The sequence below is a fragment of the Salarias fasciatus genome, chromosome 22 (genome assembly GCF_902148845.1).
Source record: "Salarias fasciatus chromosome 22, fSalaFa1.1, whole genome shotgun sequence".
Classification (NCBI taxonomy): Eukaryota; Metazoa; Chordata; class Actinopteri; order Blenniiformes; family Blenniidae; genus Salarias; species Salarias fasciatus.
In genome coordinates this window covers 11,759,709-11,778,705 of record NC_043765.1, presented here as the reverse complement: position 1 = coordinate 11,778,705, position 18,997 = coordinate 11,759,709, and the positions used below count along the sequence as shown (strand labels likewise).

Here is an 18,997-nt window from a genome sequence, read left to right as displayed (position 1 = left end):
AAAAAGATTTGACTTGATCATATAGCAATAGAGATGCCATAATATATGAACTGTCATAATGCCACCACTGGACACACAAGATGCATGAGGAGTGTGATCACTCTCCGGACGGCGGCGGGAGACGTTGCACAGTGTAAATCATGGTTCCGTTTGTTGTGTTGTGGTTCTCATTTTGTACATAACGGATTTATTTATCGACCGCGTATGTTTTTTCCGGATCTTAAGATGTGTCGAAAGGAGCACGTCTGATAGCGCTGAAGCCCAGAGAGATGGCACACTGTGACGTGGTTTACCCCCCAACACAGAATGTAACACTGTCAACGTTGTCAAAACATTTTCTAATGGCTAATATTATTACTATTATTATGATTATTATAAAGCTATTTTAGCGAGTTAAATGAGGGAGTGTGGTGTCTCTTGTCTCTATTTTGTGTTGATTCTTTGACTCCACTGAAAAGCACTGACAACATTAAGACACACGCAATTAAACACCAAACTGAAACACATTTAAAATGAATGAATTGCTTGAAAAATACCTTTTTTGTTTTAAAGACCTTGTGCGGTTTTCTTTTGAAAACCAGTCATAAATAAATGCTGTGTAATTGTTCTATTATAGTTCTGTTATAATGGCAAGTTATAACATGACTGGCTTTATTAAATGAAGAATAGCCAAGGTTTTATGATATTGTTCATTAGGTTACTGGTTCATAATGACGCATGCTGAACACTTTTAATCCTCCTGTGGCATTTCCCCTTCTTTACATGCTTATTTGATTACAGAGTGAATTTAAATTGGCCACACAGTGAGACCGGTACAATCCCCTGAAATTACACCAGGCTTCAAGCAACTTGAGCAACTTCACTATGACTTTAATCTAACATCAAAACTTTAGTTTGGACCTTCTACATTCACAACACACACACAAATTAATGACCGAGTCATTTTCTAATTGAAACAAGCCGATAGGCAAAATAGTTTTTTTTTATAGCTGTTGTAGCATGTGCTAATCTGATTAAGCTATTTTCAGCCTCTGCCAGTGTGTGTGTGTGTGTGTGTGTGTGTGTGTGTGTGTGTTTTAACAATCTGCCTTGAATGAGGCAGCAATTTAGGCCACAGACAATAAAAAGCTAAACTCTTGGGTAAATCACCTCACAGAGGGATTTTTTTTCTTCCTTCCTGTGCGCATGTATTAACCTCGATAGCACAGCAACAGAAAAGCAAAGTAGAGGTCAGGGAATAATATTTTCCAAAGAGAATTTCCATTTTCTTTTGTGCCTCTCCGTGCCTGTAGGAATTTACAATGCAAATGCTGAGCAGATCACATAAACCTATTAAGAGAGGTTGCAAGAGAGGACAGAGAACAATTTAGCGCAGGCATTCAGAGCCAAATGCACAATTCCCGGGGGGAGTTTTCCAGCCCGGTTTAAACTCTGACACAGTGAGAGGATATTTTCATCCATTAACACTACAGAAATGGCTCGGCGAAATTTAGGAATATGCAGCGTGAAGCGTGAATCAAAGGTCAGCTTTCACTGAAGGAGATGATTAAAAAATGACCTCCTGGGGTACTTTAAGGGAAATCCTGAAAATGCACAAGTGCAAAACAGTCATTATATCCTGCATTATACCCTTGTGTAGTAAAGACTTGCAAAGTATAGATCAACTGTGACCGTTTACTTCTTTCTTTCAGTCTTCAGAGACATCTAAGTGCATAAAACTGCTGCAGAGAACTTTTGAAGGAGGCTTGAAGATCCATCAAATAAATGTGATCATTCACCTTATTTTGTAGCTTCACATATTCTCCATGCAGCTGAGAGTCCAGAGTCCGTTTGACAATGACAACAATGATTTATTAAGATTTTATTCAACCACTTCAAAAAGTCTCAGTAGAAAAATACAATCCTTTGAATTAGAAATGATTTCTGTGACAGTGAATAAAAGCTGCGTTCCCTAGCGGAGGGGCAGATTCCACTTTTCATTCATAACAAGGTATAAACAAGGAATAAGCATTAAAAATAAACATTTGCTGAAATTCATCAAGTAAAGACATCAGGTCGTCTCATCTACATGGAACCACTGAACAAAATGATTGCTGTGAAAGTTTAATTGCACCAAGAACATAATCCTGTTCAGCAAGTCCATCATTCCCATAATGCTTTTCACTGAGATGGCCATTTGTGACATGCACGTAATCCTACACCCAGCTTGACCCAAAAGCCTGCAGCGTAATACCACTGATGGCCTGTGGGGGCAGTGTTATGCAGAATAGCTCATGTGCAACCAATAAAAAAGTCACAAAAAATCTGATAAAACTGGTAGATTTCATCGAGAAAAGACCGTGTGTATGGATATAAGCATGTCTATAACATTATCTCAGATGGACAATGAGACAAGGCAGCTATTTAAAAAGAAACAGCTGTATAACCTTCTGGATAACCTGCCCTGAATCGTGCCACCCTCTCCTGGATATACTACCCAACAACATTGTAACACACTTCTATCTGAGCATAGAGGAGTTTTTTCCTTTTCGTTTGGCAAAAGTTTGAACTCATACAACAATGCTGTGTCTCTTCTGTCCATAGTGCAAACGTTCCCTTTTCATTCTTTCAGACTCATTGATAACCCATGTGGAGGTTCAAGGCTCACTGGACACCGTCCAGTCTGAGTGTCCAGGCCTGAGCTGCAGTGAAAGGCAGATTGGGCAGGAGGATAGTGAGACCGACACCGGGTTGGAGTGGAGTCCAGGGCAGGGGCACAGGAAACCCCAACAACGTCACCTGAACACCAGAGCAAACAAGAAATATGAGCGAAAGGCTTTACACACTACAGTCTGACAAGTCAAAACAGAAATGTTAAAGAGAAGTAGTATCATGAATAAGCTGGAGCTGTTGGGTAACCTTGGTGCTTGCTGATGTTTTAGGCTCCAACAGCTGCAGAGAGGGTTTTGGGGGATTGGCGGTCAAGGTTGCATACACACTGCTCCCTTTAGACGTATACCTGCAAAAATGACAAATCAATGTTTAGTGTTTCCATATCAAATCATTTAGGCTTCAGCCTGAGTAAGTTTTGCCCTCTCCCCTCCATCGCACCAGACTGGTATTGTACTGTTTTCCAGCTGGATCCTCCAGGGTTTGGAGGCATAGATGGCCTCTCCGTTGACCTGCAGCCAGGCCCCCAGACCTCGGAGCCTCTCCTCAAACAAAGCAGGAATCATCCCATCCGGCGTGGGCCCCACATTCAGCAGGTAGTTCCCTCCGAGAGCCACAGTGGCGACCAGATCCTGTGGCACAGACACAGTCAGACACTTGGCCCCAGGTTTGATACCCAGTGAGTAAAAATCACTGACGATTTAAGTTTTTGACGGTATTCCCGAGTCTTCACCTTGACAATGGTGGGCAAGTCCATGAGTTCCGAGAGCTTCATGTTGCGGCGGTAACCCCAGGACCGAGTGTCCACGGATGTGCATTTCTCCCACTTGTGGTCTGGCAGCTGTCCCGGTGTGTACTTGTCTTCGCAGTTGTAGTATCCCCCATGCTTACATGAACAGCCAGACCCCCACCGGTCATTCGTCACGATGACATCCTTAAACAGGGAAGATGAACCAAGCTCAGAAACAGCCCAGAATTTCATATCTTAGTTTGATAAAGCCAGCTACTTTGATTGGGCTGTCGTTGTAGAGCCAGGCCAGGAACTCAGGGGAGTGCCAATAGGTGTCGGGTGCTTCCCAGTCCCCATCAGACCAAATAAGCTCAGGTCGATACCTACGGAGCAGCGAGGAAGCCAAAGTGTAAGCATGCTGCCATTGAGACATGCTTTCTGCTATATAATAATTTATCTCATACATACCTAACAACCATGTTGTACAGCTCTGGGAGGAGTTTCTGCATGACGAACTCCTGGGTTTTGAATCCGTTCTTCTTGTCAGTCAAGTACAGTGGGTTGAACCACTCAAATAAAGAGTTGTACAGCCCGTAGTGCAATGACCTAATTAAGGAAAACATAAAAGTCAAATCACATGTGCAGCTGAGAGCCCGTCAAGCAGGAAATGCAGAGAAATTTAGAAATTGACATCTGGAAATAATCAAAGCAGTGGTTCAAAAGTCACGTGAACTACAGAGACATCGGGAATCGTCACGCCTTCCTCTCTGAGCTCATCGTTTGGGGGACCCACCTGTTGCGCACGGCGTCTCCCAGGTCTCCCACCAAGTCCCTGTGAGGACCAGTGTCAACCGAGTTCCAGTTCCAGGAGTTTGGAGATCCCCAGTTGGTGAATCCCTCGTGGTGTTTAGCGGTCAGGACAACATATCTGCAGCAGAGGGAATGTTGGAAGTGAAACACGCAGTATGTCTGTTACAGAAAAACAAAGACTCAGCAACAGTTAATAACATTGTGTAAAATACAATATCTCACGTGAAACATGATTATTTATAAAACTTGAATTATCCACAGGTTGTTTTTTCCCCCAATGCAGTGTGTTTTAAGTGCACACAGAGCACATTAGTTTGTTATTGATGATTTACATGAAGACCCTGTGACGCCTTCTATATTAATCCTGCTGCATGCTAAAAACAGCCATCTATGCATTCTACTTTGTTTGAACATGTATTTCAAAGTGGTGAGGAAGATAAGTGAGAATAAGAGCTCAGATTAGAGATAATAGAGATCAGACAAGCTTTCAGAGTTGCAGTTAGTGGTAAAAGAATCGATGCGTCTGTCCTCAATAAACATCCAACAGAAGAGGGATCGGACTCACTTCGCCCCAGATGCCTTGAAGAGATCTGCCCACTCTTCTGGATCGAAGAACTCCGCGTGAAACTGCGGGGCAAACTCCGGGTAGCTGAACCCGGGCGGGTAGTTCTCAGACATGAACTTCACGCAGCTCGGGTCGGGGGGTTCCTGGCCCTTCCAGTGCCACCAGAACCACTCGCTCCCGAACCCGGGGACGGAAAATACGCCCCAGTGGATGAAGATGCCCACCTTCGCCTCGTCGTACCATGCGGGCAGCGGCCTGGAGTCCAGGCTGGTCCAGTCCGGGGTGTACCGAGCCGCAGCTTGACAAACCAAAGCGGCGAGGAGGAGCGACGCAGCGCGCATGGTGACGGTCCGGGCCGGGGGCCGCTCTGCTAGTCTGCCGGGCTCGAACCGCGGCTCACTGGCGGTCTGCACACTGCAAAGCAACAAAACAAAACATAACCCCGGTTTAAAGCGGCTTCCCGCTTCAGCTGCGTCTCCACATCAAATCATATGATCCCAGGGAGCGATCACATGAACGATCACGTGATCACTGTTTTCTTTTCTTTCTTTTTTTTTTTTAAGAACTTTATGCAACTCTCAACAACTAGAAAATAAATGAGCTGGGAAAATGTGTGATTTTCTTCCTTTTTTAACCTCTAACACGTTTTATGATTTTGAACTATAACTCATTATGCTTTATTATTATTATTCATTCTTTTTAGAATAATTTATAGCTCCGTAAGCGCGGACCCTGCTGCAGCTTCTTTAATTTCCAGCCTTTATGTTGCTAATGTCTTAATAGTGTTAAATACTTTCGGTGTGCTTTATTAATTAGTTAATTTATTTATTTTATAAATGTCTAGACTACAGCCAGAACCATTGTCACTGTGGGACATTAAACACTGTGACACCCACTTTCTCTTTTCAGCAGCAGAGTGAAAGATATTGTTAATCTACACCAGAGGTGTCAACCATAAGGCCCATGGGTCAAAACTGGCCCCAATGAGGCTTCGATCTGGCTCGCCAAATCAGCAAGCAAATTGGAAAAAAAAAATCTTATAAAGAAACCGAACATTTCAACAGTTTTTCAGCATGAGTTTGTAAGAACATGCATACAAAAGGCTGAAAAATACAACAGTTATAAGATGGGGTTTTTTTGGGACATTTCACTCAATTTTGCATCAGAATGTATCATTGAAACTGACTTTATGTTGAGATTGTAATTTCTTATTCCAATTGAGAAACATTTTGAAAAAACGTCCACTTGATGCCACCTCTAGGAAAACTTATGAGTGTAAATGTAAAGGTATGGTATGAGTTTAACCACAATCGGGATGATATTGACCCATATGTGCATTAACCCTGAACTAAAATGATTTTGACACCCCTGATCTATAATAGCGCAGATCAGATTTTTTTTCCACTTTTCTTTTTCATGCTTAAAAAGAAAAGCAAAAAAGCCCATTGATTTCCACAGTATTTACATTTATTTAACATTATTTTGTGTTTCAAACTGTTTTGTTACTCAGAATGACTATTTTAAGTGATCATAACCAAATAAAATCCACAATGTAACTTCCATTTATTAATTATCAAGGCAACTAAATTGACAAAGACTTCCTTGGCTTGTTGTTACAAAAATAAAGCAGCACATTGTCCCACTCTGAAACTTCTGTCAGACAAATAAATCAAAATTAAATAACACTAGGACGCCACAGTGGTGCAGTTTTTGTTGAATCCGGTCATGTTTGTGGGTTTTCCTCGTTGTCCGTGGAGCCCTGGCTCTCTGGCTCAGTCTGATTCTCTCCAGGACTGGACGTGAAGGCGGCCAGAGCCTCCAGCCCGGCCGCGATCAGCGCGTCCTGCTGCGGCGTGGAGCGGCTGTAGCCCAGCCTCCTCAGCGCCCTCCGGGTGGTGGTCAGGGAGATGGGCCTGTCCGGCTCGCTGCGGTTGTACAGCGCCTGGATCTGCGTGCACGTCGCCCGGTTGTTCTCCTCCACCATCCGCTCCATCCGCCTCTCGCCGCTCTCGTCGACCAGCCGCTTCCGGCCGCAGCCCTTCCTCTGGCTGCTGGTCTTCTGCTTGTCGCACCACTCCCGGTACACGCGCGACACGGCGGTGCGGGAGAACGCCAGCAGGTTCGCCGTCTGCGTGATGCTGCAGCCGGCGCGGCGCGCGCCCACGATCGTGCCCCGCTCGAACTCGCTCAGGTCCCGCGACTTCCCCATGTGTCACCGCGGGAAGCGTGTCTAGGTCTGGCTGCAGACCTCCACTCTCCGCCGGTGTGCATCGGAAGTCACCTCCAATGTGAGACGGACGTGACGTAAATGTATTGAACGGGAGGTTGAGGTGCGTTTCTTGATAATCTAGGGGCCCCAGTCAATATCCTTGGGGCACCCCGAAAACTCCTAAAACCTTCACTGTGATCTCATAAAGGAGAGACTGAAAGCAATATGGGTGTAAATAGCAGGGGAAATATCTTTAAATGTTTCATTCAGTTTCACTTCTTTTCCCGTTTAATACATATATATGTATATGTATATATATATGTGTATATATATATATATATATATATATATATATATATATATATATATATATATATATATATATATACATATATATATATATATATATATATATATATATATATATATATATATATATATATATATATATATATACATATATATATGTATGAGTATACTTACCCCATAAGAATAAGTTATTATGGTAAAAGACAATCCATCATCACTTTTTCTTTCAAGCCATAGTTATTAAAACACCAAAGAAAACTGTTTAACAAATCAACCATTTGTTTTCTGAACTGTAATTTATGTAGAAAAAGTGAACACACTTGTGAAATACTCGGAAATCAAAATAAATGATTATAAAAATACACAGCTCCATTTCAGTGAAGTGAAATACTGATGGTAAAATAAAAATGATTTTACTGACTGCTCATAGATTTTCATGGACATGTCACTTCATTTTGATGTTGATTCAAAGCACAACCAAATTGGCATTGAAAATATTAGACATTGCAAACAGTAAACAGAGCTTTCCAGTTACTGAGCAATCCTAAATTACTGTTTAAATCACTCATTAGACTGTCTAAGAGATTTTTTTTCAATGTCAACCCTTTTCATGCCACAACTTACCAGTTATTCTTTACTGTTTGTGTCACTGTATACAGCCTCAACAACACCCAAATGTGAGGGACTGACATAGAAAAGACTACATGCATTTTGATTATTGCATTTCACACAACATCCATAGGAACATGACTTGAGTGGTAAAGAAAAGACAGCAGCAAACATTTTTCTCTTAATGTAAAAAGCAACAAAATGAGTAAATTTAAAGATGGTCATGATGTTTAACAGATATGCAAATGTGGACTTCAGATAGTGAGATACATGTTCTTTGGAAGAATAAAGCCTATTGGTATCTTGAAGGACTCTATGGAGCTTGATGAAGACCCATTCACAGTTCTGATCAGTATTTTCATATTTCCTGTCATCACTGAGGTTTAAACCTTTCAGCAGCTGAATAGACGTCTAATTGAAAACCAGATTATTACAAAATTGACACTTTCATTTCATTAAACAGATTCCTCAGAATCCCAACAAATAGCAGGAAATCTTGATGTTGTTTCAGAGGCTGGCGTCTCAAATGTGAAGTCAATAAAGAGAGCTAGAACCTTCTTCTGCACTCAATGTGAATGTATTTCATGCAGCTAAAGAATTCATTCATATCCTGAAGAGGAATACATGTAACAGACAAAAAACATGTTGCAGAACAGGTGTCAGTCATGTCTATATTATACTATGTATTTAATGCAACAATAACCTTAATGGTACTGTCACAGCCAAAAGCTCTTTATCGTTTACAAACCAAACACAAGGCACTGCATCTACCAGGCTCAGACAGGCATGAGTCTCTTTATTTCCAAACAAGTCATACAGAGACATTTGGTTTTCATTAGCTGTGCAAAAACATTCTAAAAAAAAAAGCAATCACTTATTAAGAAAGAAGACACAAATAATTAATCTTATTTTCTGAAAAATCAGTGGATAAATTTGCGAAAATCCAACTAAATATACAGAAAAAAAGACAATAAATATTCCAATAATTATTTTGTAACAGTGTGGCAGCAGTTCGTCAAACAGTGAACAACAATTTAAAGAGTAAGAGTTTTCTACTTCAAGGATGACGGACAAGAAATTCACAGTGTGTGACTCACATCAGCACAGACAGCCAGCTGTCTGTCCAGCATCTGTTTCTCCACCAAGTCCTCCACCCTGCCCACCTCCACCTCGTCTACGTCGTCCATAAAACTGGACCAATCAGTGCCTCCGTCTGAGCGCTCCATGGCCTCCGGCTGGCTGGACGGGTGTCCAGGGGTGGAGTCGTCGTGGGTGGTGGTCACGCAGTTGCAGCTGTCGCAGATGCCGAAGCGCCTGAGGCCGGGCGAAACGCTCGATCCGGTGAAGGTTCGCCTGCAGCTCTTGCACGACACCGGCCAGTAGTGTCTGTGAACCTGCAGGTGGTGAATACAAGAGGAACGTCAGACATTCAGGTTAGCCGGCACATGGATGGACACTTGAATTGCTATGATTTGATCTGCCTCTAAGTCACTAGTATCGGCAAATGAGAAGGTACTCAACAAAATCTCAATTTATTACAATTTTAATTGTGCAAAATAACTCTGCTCTGTTTCACTAACAAATCTTCTCAGACAGAAGTATTAGGAAAATGTAAATTGTAAATTTCTTCCTTCAATCGACTGCATTATCAGTGGCCAGCGTCCATGTGAGGCTTGCGCTCTTTAAAAAGTCCAGCATTATGTAAACAACGCCGAGGTCTTACACTGAGCGCGTGGCTGCGGAGGTGCTCCTGCCGGGTGAACCTCTTGCCGCACATGGGGCAGGGGAAGGGCCTTTCTCCTGTGTGGCAGCGTATGTGTCTCTTCATGATCCCCTTCTGTTTGGCTGTGTACGGGCAGAAAGGACACTTGTGGAGCTTCACCGGCACTACCAGCCCATCACCTGCAGGGGGAGAGAGAGGCCATCAATTCATACCTCGGCCCAACAAAGCCAGCATGGATTCAATAGCTACACTTGCATGATGTTTGATTCTTCCTGCTGATTACCTGTGTCCTCTCCCAGCCAATCCGTCTGGATCTCCATGATGGAAGAACCCCCAAAGCCCAGACCTTCATCCATTCTGCTTCCTCCAGCGCTGTTACCGAGTCCTTGAGTGAAGCGCTGGCCCGCTCTGTCCCCCAGAGGGCTGGGACCTTCACCTCTGGCCAGTATCTCCATCAGCTGCCTGGCATTAAAGGACGGGCTGTATCCCAAAGGAGAGCGCTCACTAGAAGGAGAGGGACTCGGGGGGAGTAGTCTGCTATGATGGCTATTATGCAGTGACGGCCCAGAATACGATGCAAGGTCTTTGTTGTCGGGGGACTCTATAAGTTCCTCATCAGGGTCATATTCTATCTTAGGGTTCACTAACTCTGGAGTCAAAGCAGAAGGTGAGGAGGATGACAGGTTGGTCTGCTCCATATGTCCCTTCTGTTCTTCAGTCCCCGATGTAAACTCCTCCCTGGAAGTGTAAGCGCGGTCCATGTCCCTGCTGGAGCCTGGCGCCGAGGTCACTGATTCCGTACCACCGGCGGACTCTCCGTCAGCCTCTGCGGCCTCTGAACAGGGCTCTGCATCTCCTTCTTCACCAGAGATCGCTGCAGTGGGAGTACCACTGTCTGCAGGGCCCATCGCTCTGTCCTCCGGCTGGTTTTCTTTTTCTGTGCACCGCTCCTTCTCCTTGCTGCAAATCTCCAAAGATGAACGAATGTATGATTTACAGAAATTCACCAAGTCCGTCATCTGCAGGTAGCTGGCTGCGGACATCACTTCAATGACGTTACTCCTGTTCAGAGCCAACCGGCCCGAGTACAGGAAGTCCAGGATAATAGAAAAGGCATCTGCAGTTACAATGTCCAGCGATGCGGTGCTGTACCGCTGTCCACTGTCCTGAAAAGACATACATTCAAACTTTCAATATAATGTGATAACCGGTTTATCTCAGTCAAATTTCAAATGGGGGACAAAAAAAGAAGAACATTTTACGTGCTGACCTGCAGATAATGAACCAGAAGGGCCCTAAAGTATCCACTCCCAGCAAACAGCACATTGCGGTGAGCTTTGAAGACACGACCTTCCACCAGGATGCTGCAGTCACAGAAGAAATCACGTTTCCGCTGCTCGTTGAGCTCAAACAGCAGTTTGGGCAGGTAACAAGGCACTTCCATGTTTGTACCTCAGACGACTGTAATAAAAGATAAACATTGAAATGTTAGCTTTGGCATGGCTGGAGTGGAAAAACAAGTCTATACGGACTAGAAGTCTGACCACAACATAACAATTGACATTATGAAGTCTTCTTGTAGGGAATATTATCAGGAAACACTTCAATACCTTCCATTTCTGTTCAGATAATACACAAATTTATCTATGAAACCAGATGGCACTGATCAACTTGTCAAACTACAATCTTGTCTTAAAGAGCCGAGAACAGCTCCATGAAGTCTTACTGAGACTTATTTTCAGCTTCTAAAGTCAGACAAATCAGAAATTATTATATTTGGTTCACAACATCTCAGAAAGAAAAGATCTAAACATATCTAAACACTGGATGGTCTGGGGTCCTCCAGTTACACTGAGGAGCCTGGGAGTTACTTTTGACCAGAACGTATCCTCCAATCCCCACATTAAATAAGTCTGCAGGACCTCTTCCTTTCACCAAGCCTACAGTTAAAGCTGGTTCAGGCTATCCTGGATCATTTCTTAGTGGAGCTGCTGGTCAAGACTACTGGGGGACCTACACTGACATGTTTTCCTTTGTCACTCGCAATGTGTCAATATTACGTGTCTCTATCCTTTTCTCTACTTCAATCCCCTCACACCAACCGTAAAAGCAGAAAGCCGCCACCGCTGAGCTTGGTTCCAAAACGGAGTTGATCATTTTCTCAGACGCTTATGCAGGGTTATTTGGAACTGCTGGGGTTTCTAAGAAATGATTGTGTTGTACCTGAGGCTCTGTAAATAAAGCCGAATTTAGTTGAATTGAACAACCTGTAAGTCCTCGCATGTGTCAGTGGCAATTAAACCCACAAATACAAACGCAAACCGTTTGAATAAATGACATGTTAAAATAGCTTTGCTTTGTTTTTTGGCAGACTAGCATGTGTTGCTAGCGTCGGCAAGCTAACTGGACCCGCTGTATTCCAACAGAAAAGGAGACCAGAACGACTTTGTTGAGGAAAAAAATGCTACCAATGTGAGATACTCAAATACGCAATAAAGCTTGTATACCTGTGTTATTACGCTGGAGGTTATAAATCCTTAAAACTCGCGGAAAAGTCGTGTTTAGCGTAGCTCATTGTCCCACAGTGTCCACAAAGCCATCCAGTTCCGCTTTCAGCAATTAGTGACGTAACTCTTCCAACCAATCAGAGAGAGGCAGGGCGGAGCAGCGCGCACACATACGCGCACAAAAATACATACATATACACACAGGCACACAGACTGGTTTAGTAAATCCCTTAAATCCATCTTTCGGGATTTAGACTCCCGACGTATTCACTGCAGCTAGAAACACAATTATTTTACACTTGGCCCCCCAAACAAGTTCAGTATTTTTGGAAAGTAGTGAAAGAGAAATTTAACTTCTTTTGGTTGCAACATCCCATCATCTCCTGGCCTCTGCTTTCCTGGAGAACCAGAATCAGAAACCCTTTATTACCACGTACTGTAACAATACCACTACTACTACTACTACTACTACTACTACTACTAATGATAATAATAATAATAATAATAATAATAATAATAATAATAATAATAATAATAATAATAATAATAATAATAATGATAATAATGATGATAATAATAATAATAATGATAATAATAATAATAATGGTTAGGGTTACCCTTTCTTTCTTTGTTTCTTTCTTTCTTATGGTGTGAGGTCTTGGTCATGATGGACCGGAGCCTTTTTTTTTTTCAGAGCTGGGTTCCTTACTGGGTTCTCCTGTGGCTACCTTCAGAAAGTGAGCTGGTTCTGGATCCGGTGAAGGAACTGGCTCCTTGGTGAGATGATTTTTGTGGCACCTCCTCTTGTCACCCCCCTGCCTCTTTATACCCAGTTCCAAATAACAGTACAATACTGGAGTTTTTAGGGGTTAGCCCGACCTATAACTATAATCATACATAGTCCTCAAAGCAAAGATCCAGTTCGCACAATTTCACAAGGACTGTATTTCGAGGGACTGTTTGCTGTTCCTCTCCTGCTCGTTAATCCGCTGACTTTGATTTGTGGTTCAGGGCTTTGCATGCTTGATGGGTGCCATTGCGGCTTGGATCGCCGCTCTGGGTGATCACCCCTTGAGGTCATCAAAGCTGTTTTGTTGCTTTTGCCTGTTTTTCTTGGTGTTGTCATCATGACTGAGCCTTAGTCTAATGTCAGTGACCTCGCCAACGAATTAATAATAAATCAATGAAGATTACGAAAGAAACAGCAAGTCTAACTATTTTTGTGGAACAAAATCTGTTTTTGCAGAATGAGGAAGATTTTGAAAGAAATGCTTATATGTACTTATTGTAAATATAGTTTTGTTTTGTTTTTTTACAAAGGTGCAAAGGTTACCTTAGTTTGCATGTCTTCAGGGTTCCTTCTTGTTTCCACCTTGTACTCCAGATTCATCCAACTGTCTGAAAAATGGATTGTTAGATTGTCAGTGGTTGGGTGTGTAACTGTGTGCTTTTCAATATTAGTTTTGTGATGGACGAGCGTACTTAAAGGAATGTTGCTGTAATGGGCAAACATAGACTGTAAATAATGTTCATGACTTGTAGAATGGATCTTGAAGTCCTTACATCAATCAATCAATACATCAATCCCCAACCAGAGCATGCAACCTCCACATTAAATCAGTAGAAATCAAAGTGTGTGAATTATGAGCCCATCTGCCATGTTGCAGCCTAACAGAATGAAAAGAGGACCAAAGGACAACAGATGAAACTGTTAATGAAATTCTTTTTTTTTCATCATGAAATCACTCAAAAATAGGCATAAACTGATTCTAGTTCACAAGATGGGATCTAGTACACAAAGCAAACAAGCACAACCACCTTTGCGTTACCACAGTCTGTAACCACTGACAAGTCTGAGTACCGTCACTTTTCACCTCAGACTGAAACAGTTTTGTTAGTTTGCAGTTAAACAGTACCATCTTATTCACCCTCTGTGGGGAATCACTTTTTTTTTTTTTTTTTAACAAACATGTTTTCTCTATTTTAGCAACTAAGGCCATGTGATCATTGGTTAGTATTCTTGCCTCACACCAAGATGATTCTGGTCCAGATCGTGCCTCAGGGTTTTTTTATGCGCAGGACTGCATGTTCTTCCTCTGCGTGTTTGGCTTTTGTATAGCCGCTCTGTCTTCCTCTCACAATCCAAACTGGAGACTGTAGAAAACCACCTATCTGTGATTGACTTGCCACCTTCCCAAATGTTTGTCCAGCCATGCATGGCTGAAGTGTCCCTCATCTCTTGGTCAGACAAAAGAGGATGTTCCTGTTGAGTTTGAGGGATTTCCAGAGAAAACTGTTGCACATTTATTTGACTTTTTAGATTTCTTCCCAGCATCTCATAACAATCACTTTTTACTCCTTGTTTTCTTCATCTTTCACTGTGTTTTATCTTGATGTCTTATCATCACTGAAAATGGGAAGGACAGAAATATTTAGACGAGACAATCCCTTCTCTGTATTCCATCTTTGACAGATGAACTAAGAAACTTTCAGGATGCAACTAGACGAATCAGACTAGAGAGAAATTTAGAAACTGCAGCTTTTACTTGAGGAAATGAGTTTTTTTTTTTTTTTTTTTTTTTCAACCTCAGGATCACTGTTGCCACCTTCGGTTACATCTGCCTTTCTGCCGCAGGAGAAGTTCAGTGACACTGATGATGGCAGTGATCACGATGGCAATCATGTTTTAGGGGTAAAAATCTTCAAACATCACCCTCCTCCTCAAACTGACGCCGGCATGCCAGCGCACAACCGCAGGCCGCTCGCGCCTGCCCACATTGTCTGTTCAAGAATACTTGTTTATTTGCCTTTCATTTCAGAGAGAAAATAGTTCCTTTTTTTTATTTTTGGACACAGTAAGAGTAAACAAGTAGTTCCTTTAACGCTGCACCACACCCTCTCTGCACAATCCACAACTCTTAGAAGTTTTTTTTTTTTTTTTTTTTTTTTTTACGTTGATGGGTGCCGACCAGGCAACTTATTTGTTTCAGATATTTTCCCATGGCAAACAGGGCGAATACAAAGGCTTCGTGGTGGCCTGGAGAAACCACAGGGTAGGCGTCCATGATCCTCCACACTCACCCCTTTTTTTTTTTTTTTTTTCGCGACCGAAATTTATGGCACCTCATAAAAACTCTATTCATCCTTATAAGCACTAAATATAAAGTAGTATAAACTGGCAGGGTTTCAATGAGCCCCTGTAAACTTGACCTGAGGGAGCGTTGTGTCCGGCTTCAGGCGAGACCAACTGTCATTTGACCCAGCTGGCCGGCCCTCACACGAGCCTTTACCTCCCCCCCCCCCCGCCAAAAACAAAGCTGAATTAATTTGAACTCCGAGGCTGCCCGCTGACCTTCCTCAGGGTGTGACTCCAGGAAACTGAAAACCTTTGTTTTGGACATTTGTTGACTTGGGGACAGGAAGCTCCCTCTCCGTGGGCCCTCGCGGCCGAGCGGTCGCGCTGGAGTTTCGAACAAATCTGCCCAATCTGTGCGGCAGTCGCAACGTCTTCGGGGAGTAAATCGGTGATTTACGATGGGGTTTTGGATCCTGCCTGTGAATATGATTGGGCATGCTTTACTCATCAACACACGGATGAAAAAAACTCAATAGACGCAGGGACGGCTGCGATGCCAGGCTGCGTCCAGACCTTGGCCCCGTCGCTCATTGTGTGTGTCAGACGCTCCGAGACCCGCGGCTGGCACAGCGGGCTCCGGCGGCACCCCTCCGGGTCGACTGTGGTCTGCGCTTCAGTACATAACAGCCACTTAGGCCGGCATTTTCCCAGGCTGAGACAACACACCACGGTGGCAGCGCGAGCCACAGAGAGGGCCTGATTAAAGAGTAGGGACAATGGAGGGAGAGGGAGCCGGGGACCGTGGTGGCATTTTCCATCTCCGCCGCTGTCTCCTGGGGGGGACCAAGTATGTGCCGTGAAACGTTTGAATTATCCCAGAATCTCTGGAATTCAGACAGAGGCACCGCGGAGAGGACCCTCGACCGGGGATCAAAGGGGTTTGAGAGGAGTGCGGTGGACTGGTGGTGAAGTCGAGCACATAGGGGAGTATGAGTGAGTGTGTGTGTGTGTGTGTCTGCAAGAAACTAACATGAAAAAGATAAAGACAATGTTTGAATTATTTCTTGCTTTCATGGCTTCATGTCTAAAGGAGCTTCAAGACGGGTGAAAAAAAGAAAGTCGTGTTTGACTTCTGAGGAGGCAGCGATCATTGGGCAATGAGATACAGGCATGTGGTGTATGTGTGTGTGTGTGTGTGTGTGTGTGTGTTGCCGTCCTTTTATCCCTCATGGGATCAGATAATGCAATCATAGCCAATCATTGAGAGTCTAATACAGTGGGCGCCCCTCTTTAGTTTCGAGACGCCACTCTCTGCGGTGACAGAGGAGGAGGAAAAGAAAGGCAGGAGGGGGGGTGGGACCTCGTCGCCCCCTTTCTGTCTATCTCCCTCTGTAATTATCACTTAATGTTCTTCGGTAATCTGGAGACGTTTGTCTCTCGCTGAGTCCTTTATTCCCTTTGCTGGAGAGGAAATGTATGAGTCTGAAATAAATCTGCCCGGCTTTTTATTATTGTATATTTAGCCGGAGAACAGAGGAGTGAACGGAGCCGTCCCAGACCGCGAGCTTCCGGTAACGCCGGGCCTCGGCGCTGGCTGGCTGGCTGGCCGTCTTCGCCACAGCCAAGTCCGAGCATCAAAGCCTCCGGCACTATATACAGTTAGCTCGACGTCCCCGAGCTTTGACCTCAAGCGAGTTTCCCCGTCCGACAAAGACAGAGGGTGTTTGTGCACAAGCCACACGTGGAGTTGAACAGAATTAGTTCGCTGTGTAAAAATGCCTTTGGGCATGAGCGTCTGCGTGCGTCTCCGTCCGCGCAGCTCCGCAGCGAGATGGCCTCGTGTTGTGTTTGTTTGATGTCACCGAAGATAAAACTCCAATTTAAATGGAAAAAGTCTGCTAAATGACACTCGTGCATTTGAAGAGCAGAAACTGCAGTGTATTATGGGAAACACTTTTCAATATTTGATTCAAACTTGAAGTTCTTCGCTATGAAAACAGTCAGGTTAACTGTTTTATCAGACTTTATTTTCCATTTTTTCCCCTTTTATTGGGCATTCATTTAAATATGTATAAAACAAACGTTTAGGATGATTTTTCCTGCTGTTTTTGTTTTTCTAAAACACTTCCGATTACCAATAAATGTCATTTATATATAAAAAATGTTTTAGAAGTGACATAATACTTCACAAAAATATAAACAAAAGCTTAAATTTGATCAAATTTAGACTGGACGTCTTCAAAAAGCTGTCACAATCCCATTATCTCATTCTTCAGCACTGATAACATGCAAATAAAATGTTAGAATCTGAAATGTGCGGCATTCCTTTATCTGTTATTAACGTAGAATGATTACTTATCCATATCTGATCAATGTGTTTTAGAATGCTCAAACATGTGAATGATATATTCGAAAGTGAAGCAACCGCTTTTATATCACAGACAGTTTAAAACAACATTCAAACAATTGTGATAACTGTTCAGGAAAAGGTCAGTTTTCGTATTCATGATTTTCTGTCTGATCTCATTTTTCACTTTATTAAATGACTGAGTCTGGCGTCAGCGATTAAAAAAACAGACAGTATTCTGTGCATTCCTTATTTCAATCCTTCTAATTCTTAATAATAAAAGCTTCTAGCAAGACCAATAAAAGTGCAGCAGCCTCCCTCGAGAGATGAAAATGATGTTCGTCATCACCCACATCCTTCCTCCATCAAAGCCTCCCTTTCTTTCCCTGCACACTCACCGTAATCCCCTTCCAGGAACGCTAAAAATTGCCCCATGCAGCAGCACAGCGGCGGCAGGTTTTCTTCATGCCAGTTTTGAAGGGCTTTCGGCTGCCGCTGGGGCGAGGTGTCGGCAGGATGCCTCCCTGATAAGGCTGCAATCGGAGGTGTAAAGTTATAGGAGGGATTTGGAGAAGCGAGAGGCTGTCAGGGCCCAGCAGCAGCAGCAGCAGCAGCAGCAGCAGCAGGGATGGAGCACCATCTCCTGGGTTCATGATCTCTGGAACTTCCGTTCAAGCAAACCAGAGTGTAATTTCAACAAATCTATGAATTTCAAGAAGCATTTGAGCGACTGCACACATTTTATTCTCCAAAATCAGGCTGTTTGGAACTTACTTTTTTTTCCCAGGCTGACAAAAATAGAGAGAGAGAGAGAGAGAGAGAGAGAGAGAGAGAGAGAGAGAGAGAGAGAGAGAGAGAGAGAGAGAGAGAAAAAAATCAAGGATCACATGAGTCTACGCAATAAAATTAGTCTCCTCCATAAAACTTGACTGATAGTCAGCGTCCAAGTCAAAATGCTCGGGTGAAACCGGTTTTACAGCGGCTAATATTAGCTGAGCCCAGTCATCAAATCAGGCACAGTCGCATGCACGGTTGCGGGGGCAGAGCGGATTCCGCCTGCACTCTTCATTTTTCACTTTCCCCCCCTTTCTTCTTCTTCTTCTCCTCCTTCCTCCTCTTTCCTTCCCCGGCTCATAAAATGTTGCCTCCTGAGTGTGATGTGGCCGCCGAGCGCGGTCAGAATGAACTGATTACGGACGAGGGCCAACATGCCTCCCAGTCATGGCACCGATCGAGCGGCATTCTTGGGGCGCTTTAAAATAGTAACAGTTGGCTTTTTTCAGGTTTGTTTTTCCTCATCGGACGACTTTGGGGCATCCTCTTTCAACTTTTTCACAGACAAAATCATAACCAGATTCCTGTTTTTTTTTTTTTTTTTTACCCGGCCCCCAACCCCTCCAATTTTCTTTCATTTCGTTGCTGGTTAGTTTGTTTAATCTTGTGAAGAAAATTGGCTTAGCGTG

The 18,997-nt window shown here is 43.4% G+C and overlaps 2 protein-coding genes across 2 annotated transcripts; both read right to left on the bottom strand.

The window, feature by feature from the left end:
• Nucleotides 1-1,846: 1,846 nt before the first annotated feature.
• On the bottom strand, nt 1,847-5,240 carry LOC115409417 (tissue alpha-L-fucosidase). The gene is made up of 8 exons (XM_030120591.1): nt 4,755-5,240; nt 4,173-4,307; nt 3,848-3,985; nt 3,657-3,762; nt 3,383-3,583; nt 3,091-3,281; nt 2,899-2,998; nt 1,847-2,778 (listed from the first exon to the last, which is right to left on the bottom strand). Exons 1-8 carry the CDS (start codon nt 5,093-5,095, stop codon nt 2,644-2,646), a joined length of 1,347 nt encoding a protein of 448 aa, XP_029976451.1. The 5' UTR covers nt 5,096-5,240; the 3' UTR covers nt 1,847-2,643.
• Nucleotides 5,241-8,931: 3,691 nt separating this feature from the next.
• On the bottom strand, nt 8,932-12,224 carry zbtb8b (zinc finger and BTB domain containing 8B). Its single transcript, XM_030120590.1, has 5 exons — nt 12,112-12,224; nt 10,875-11,065; nt 9,888-10,770; nt 9,605-9,783; nt 8,932-9,275 (listed from the first exon to the last, which is right to left on the bottom strand). Exons 2-5 carry the CDS (start codon nt 11,046-11,048, stop codon nt 8,961-8,963), a joined length of 1,551 nt encoding a protein of 516 aa, XP_029976450.1. The 5' UTR covers nt 11,049-11,065; nt 12,112-12,224; the 3' UTR covers nt 8,932-8,960.
• Between the last annotated feature and the right edge of the window lie 6,773 nt (nt 12,225-18,997).

Bases quoted from the DNA above. Each gene is read 5' to 3' on its own strand.
- zbtb8b (XM_030120590.1), bottom strand. From the start codon at position 11,048: ATGGAAGTGCCTTGTTACCTGCCCAAACTGCTGTTTGAGCTCAACGAG. The intron at 10,771-10,874 runs GTCAGCACGTAA...ATGTCTTTTCAG, and splicing joins TTCTGGTTCATTATCTGCAG to GACAGTGGACAGCGGTACAG. The intron at 9,276-9,604 runs GTAAGACCTCGG...CACCACCTGCAG, and splicing joins TCCGCAGCCACGCGCTCAGT to GTTCACAGACACTACTGGCC.
- LOC115409417 (XM_030120591.1), bottom strand. From the start codon at position 5,095: ATGCGCGCTGCGTCGCTCCTCCTCGCCGCTTTGGTTTGTCAAGCTGCG. The intron at 4,308-4,754 runs GTGAGTCCGATC...CCTCTGCTGCAG, and splicing joins TTCAAGGCATCTGGGGCGAA to ATATGTTGTCCTGACCGCTA. The intron at 3,584-3,656 runs GTAGCTGGCTTT...TCCCTGTTTAAG, and splicing joins ACAACGACAGCCCAATCAAA to GATGTCATCGTGACGAATGA.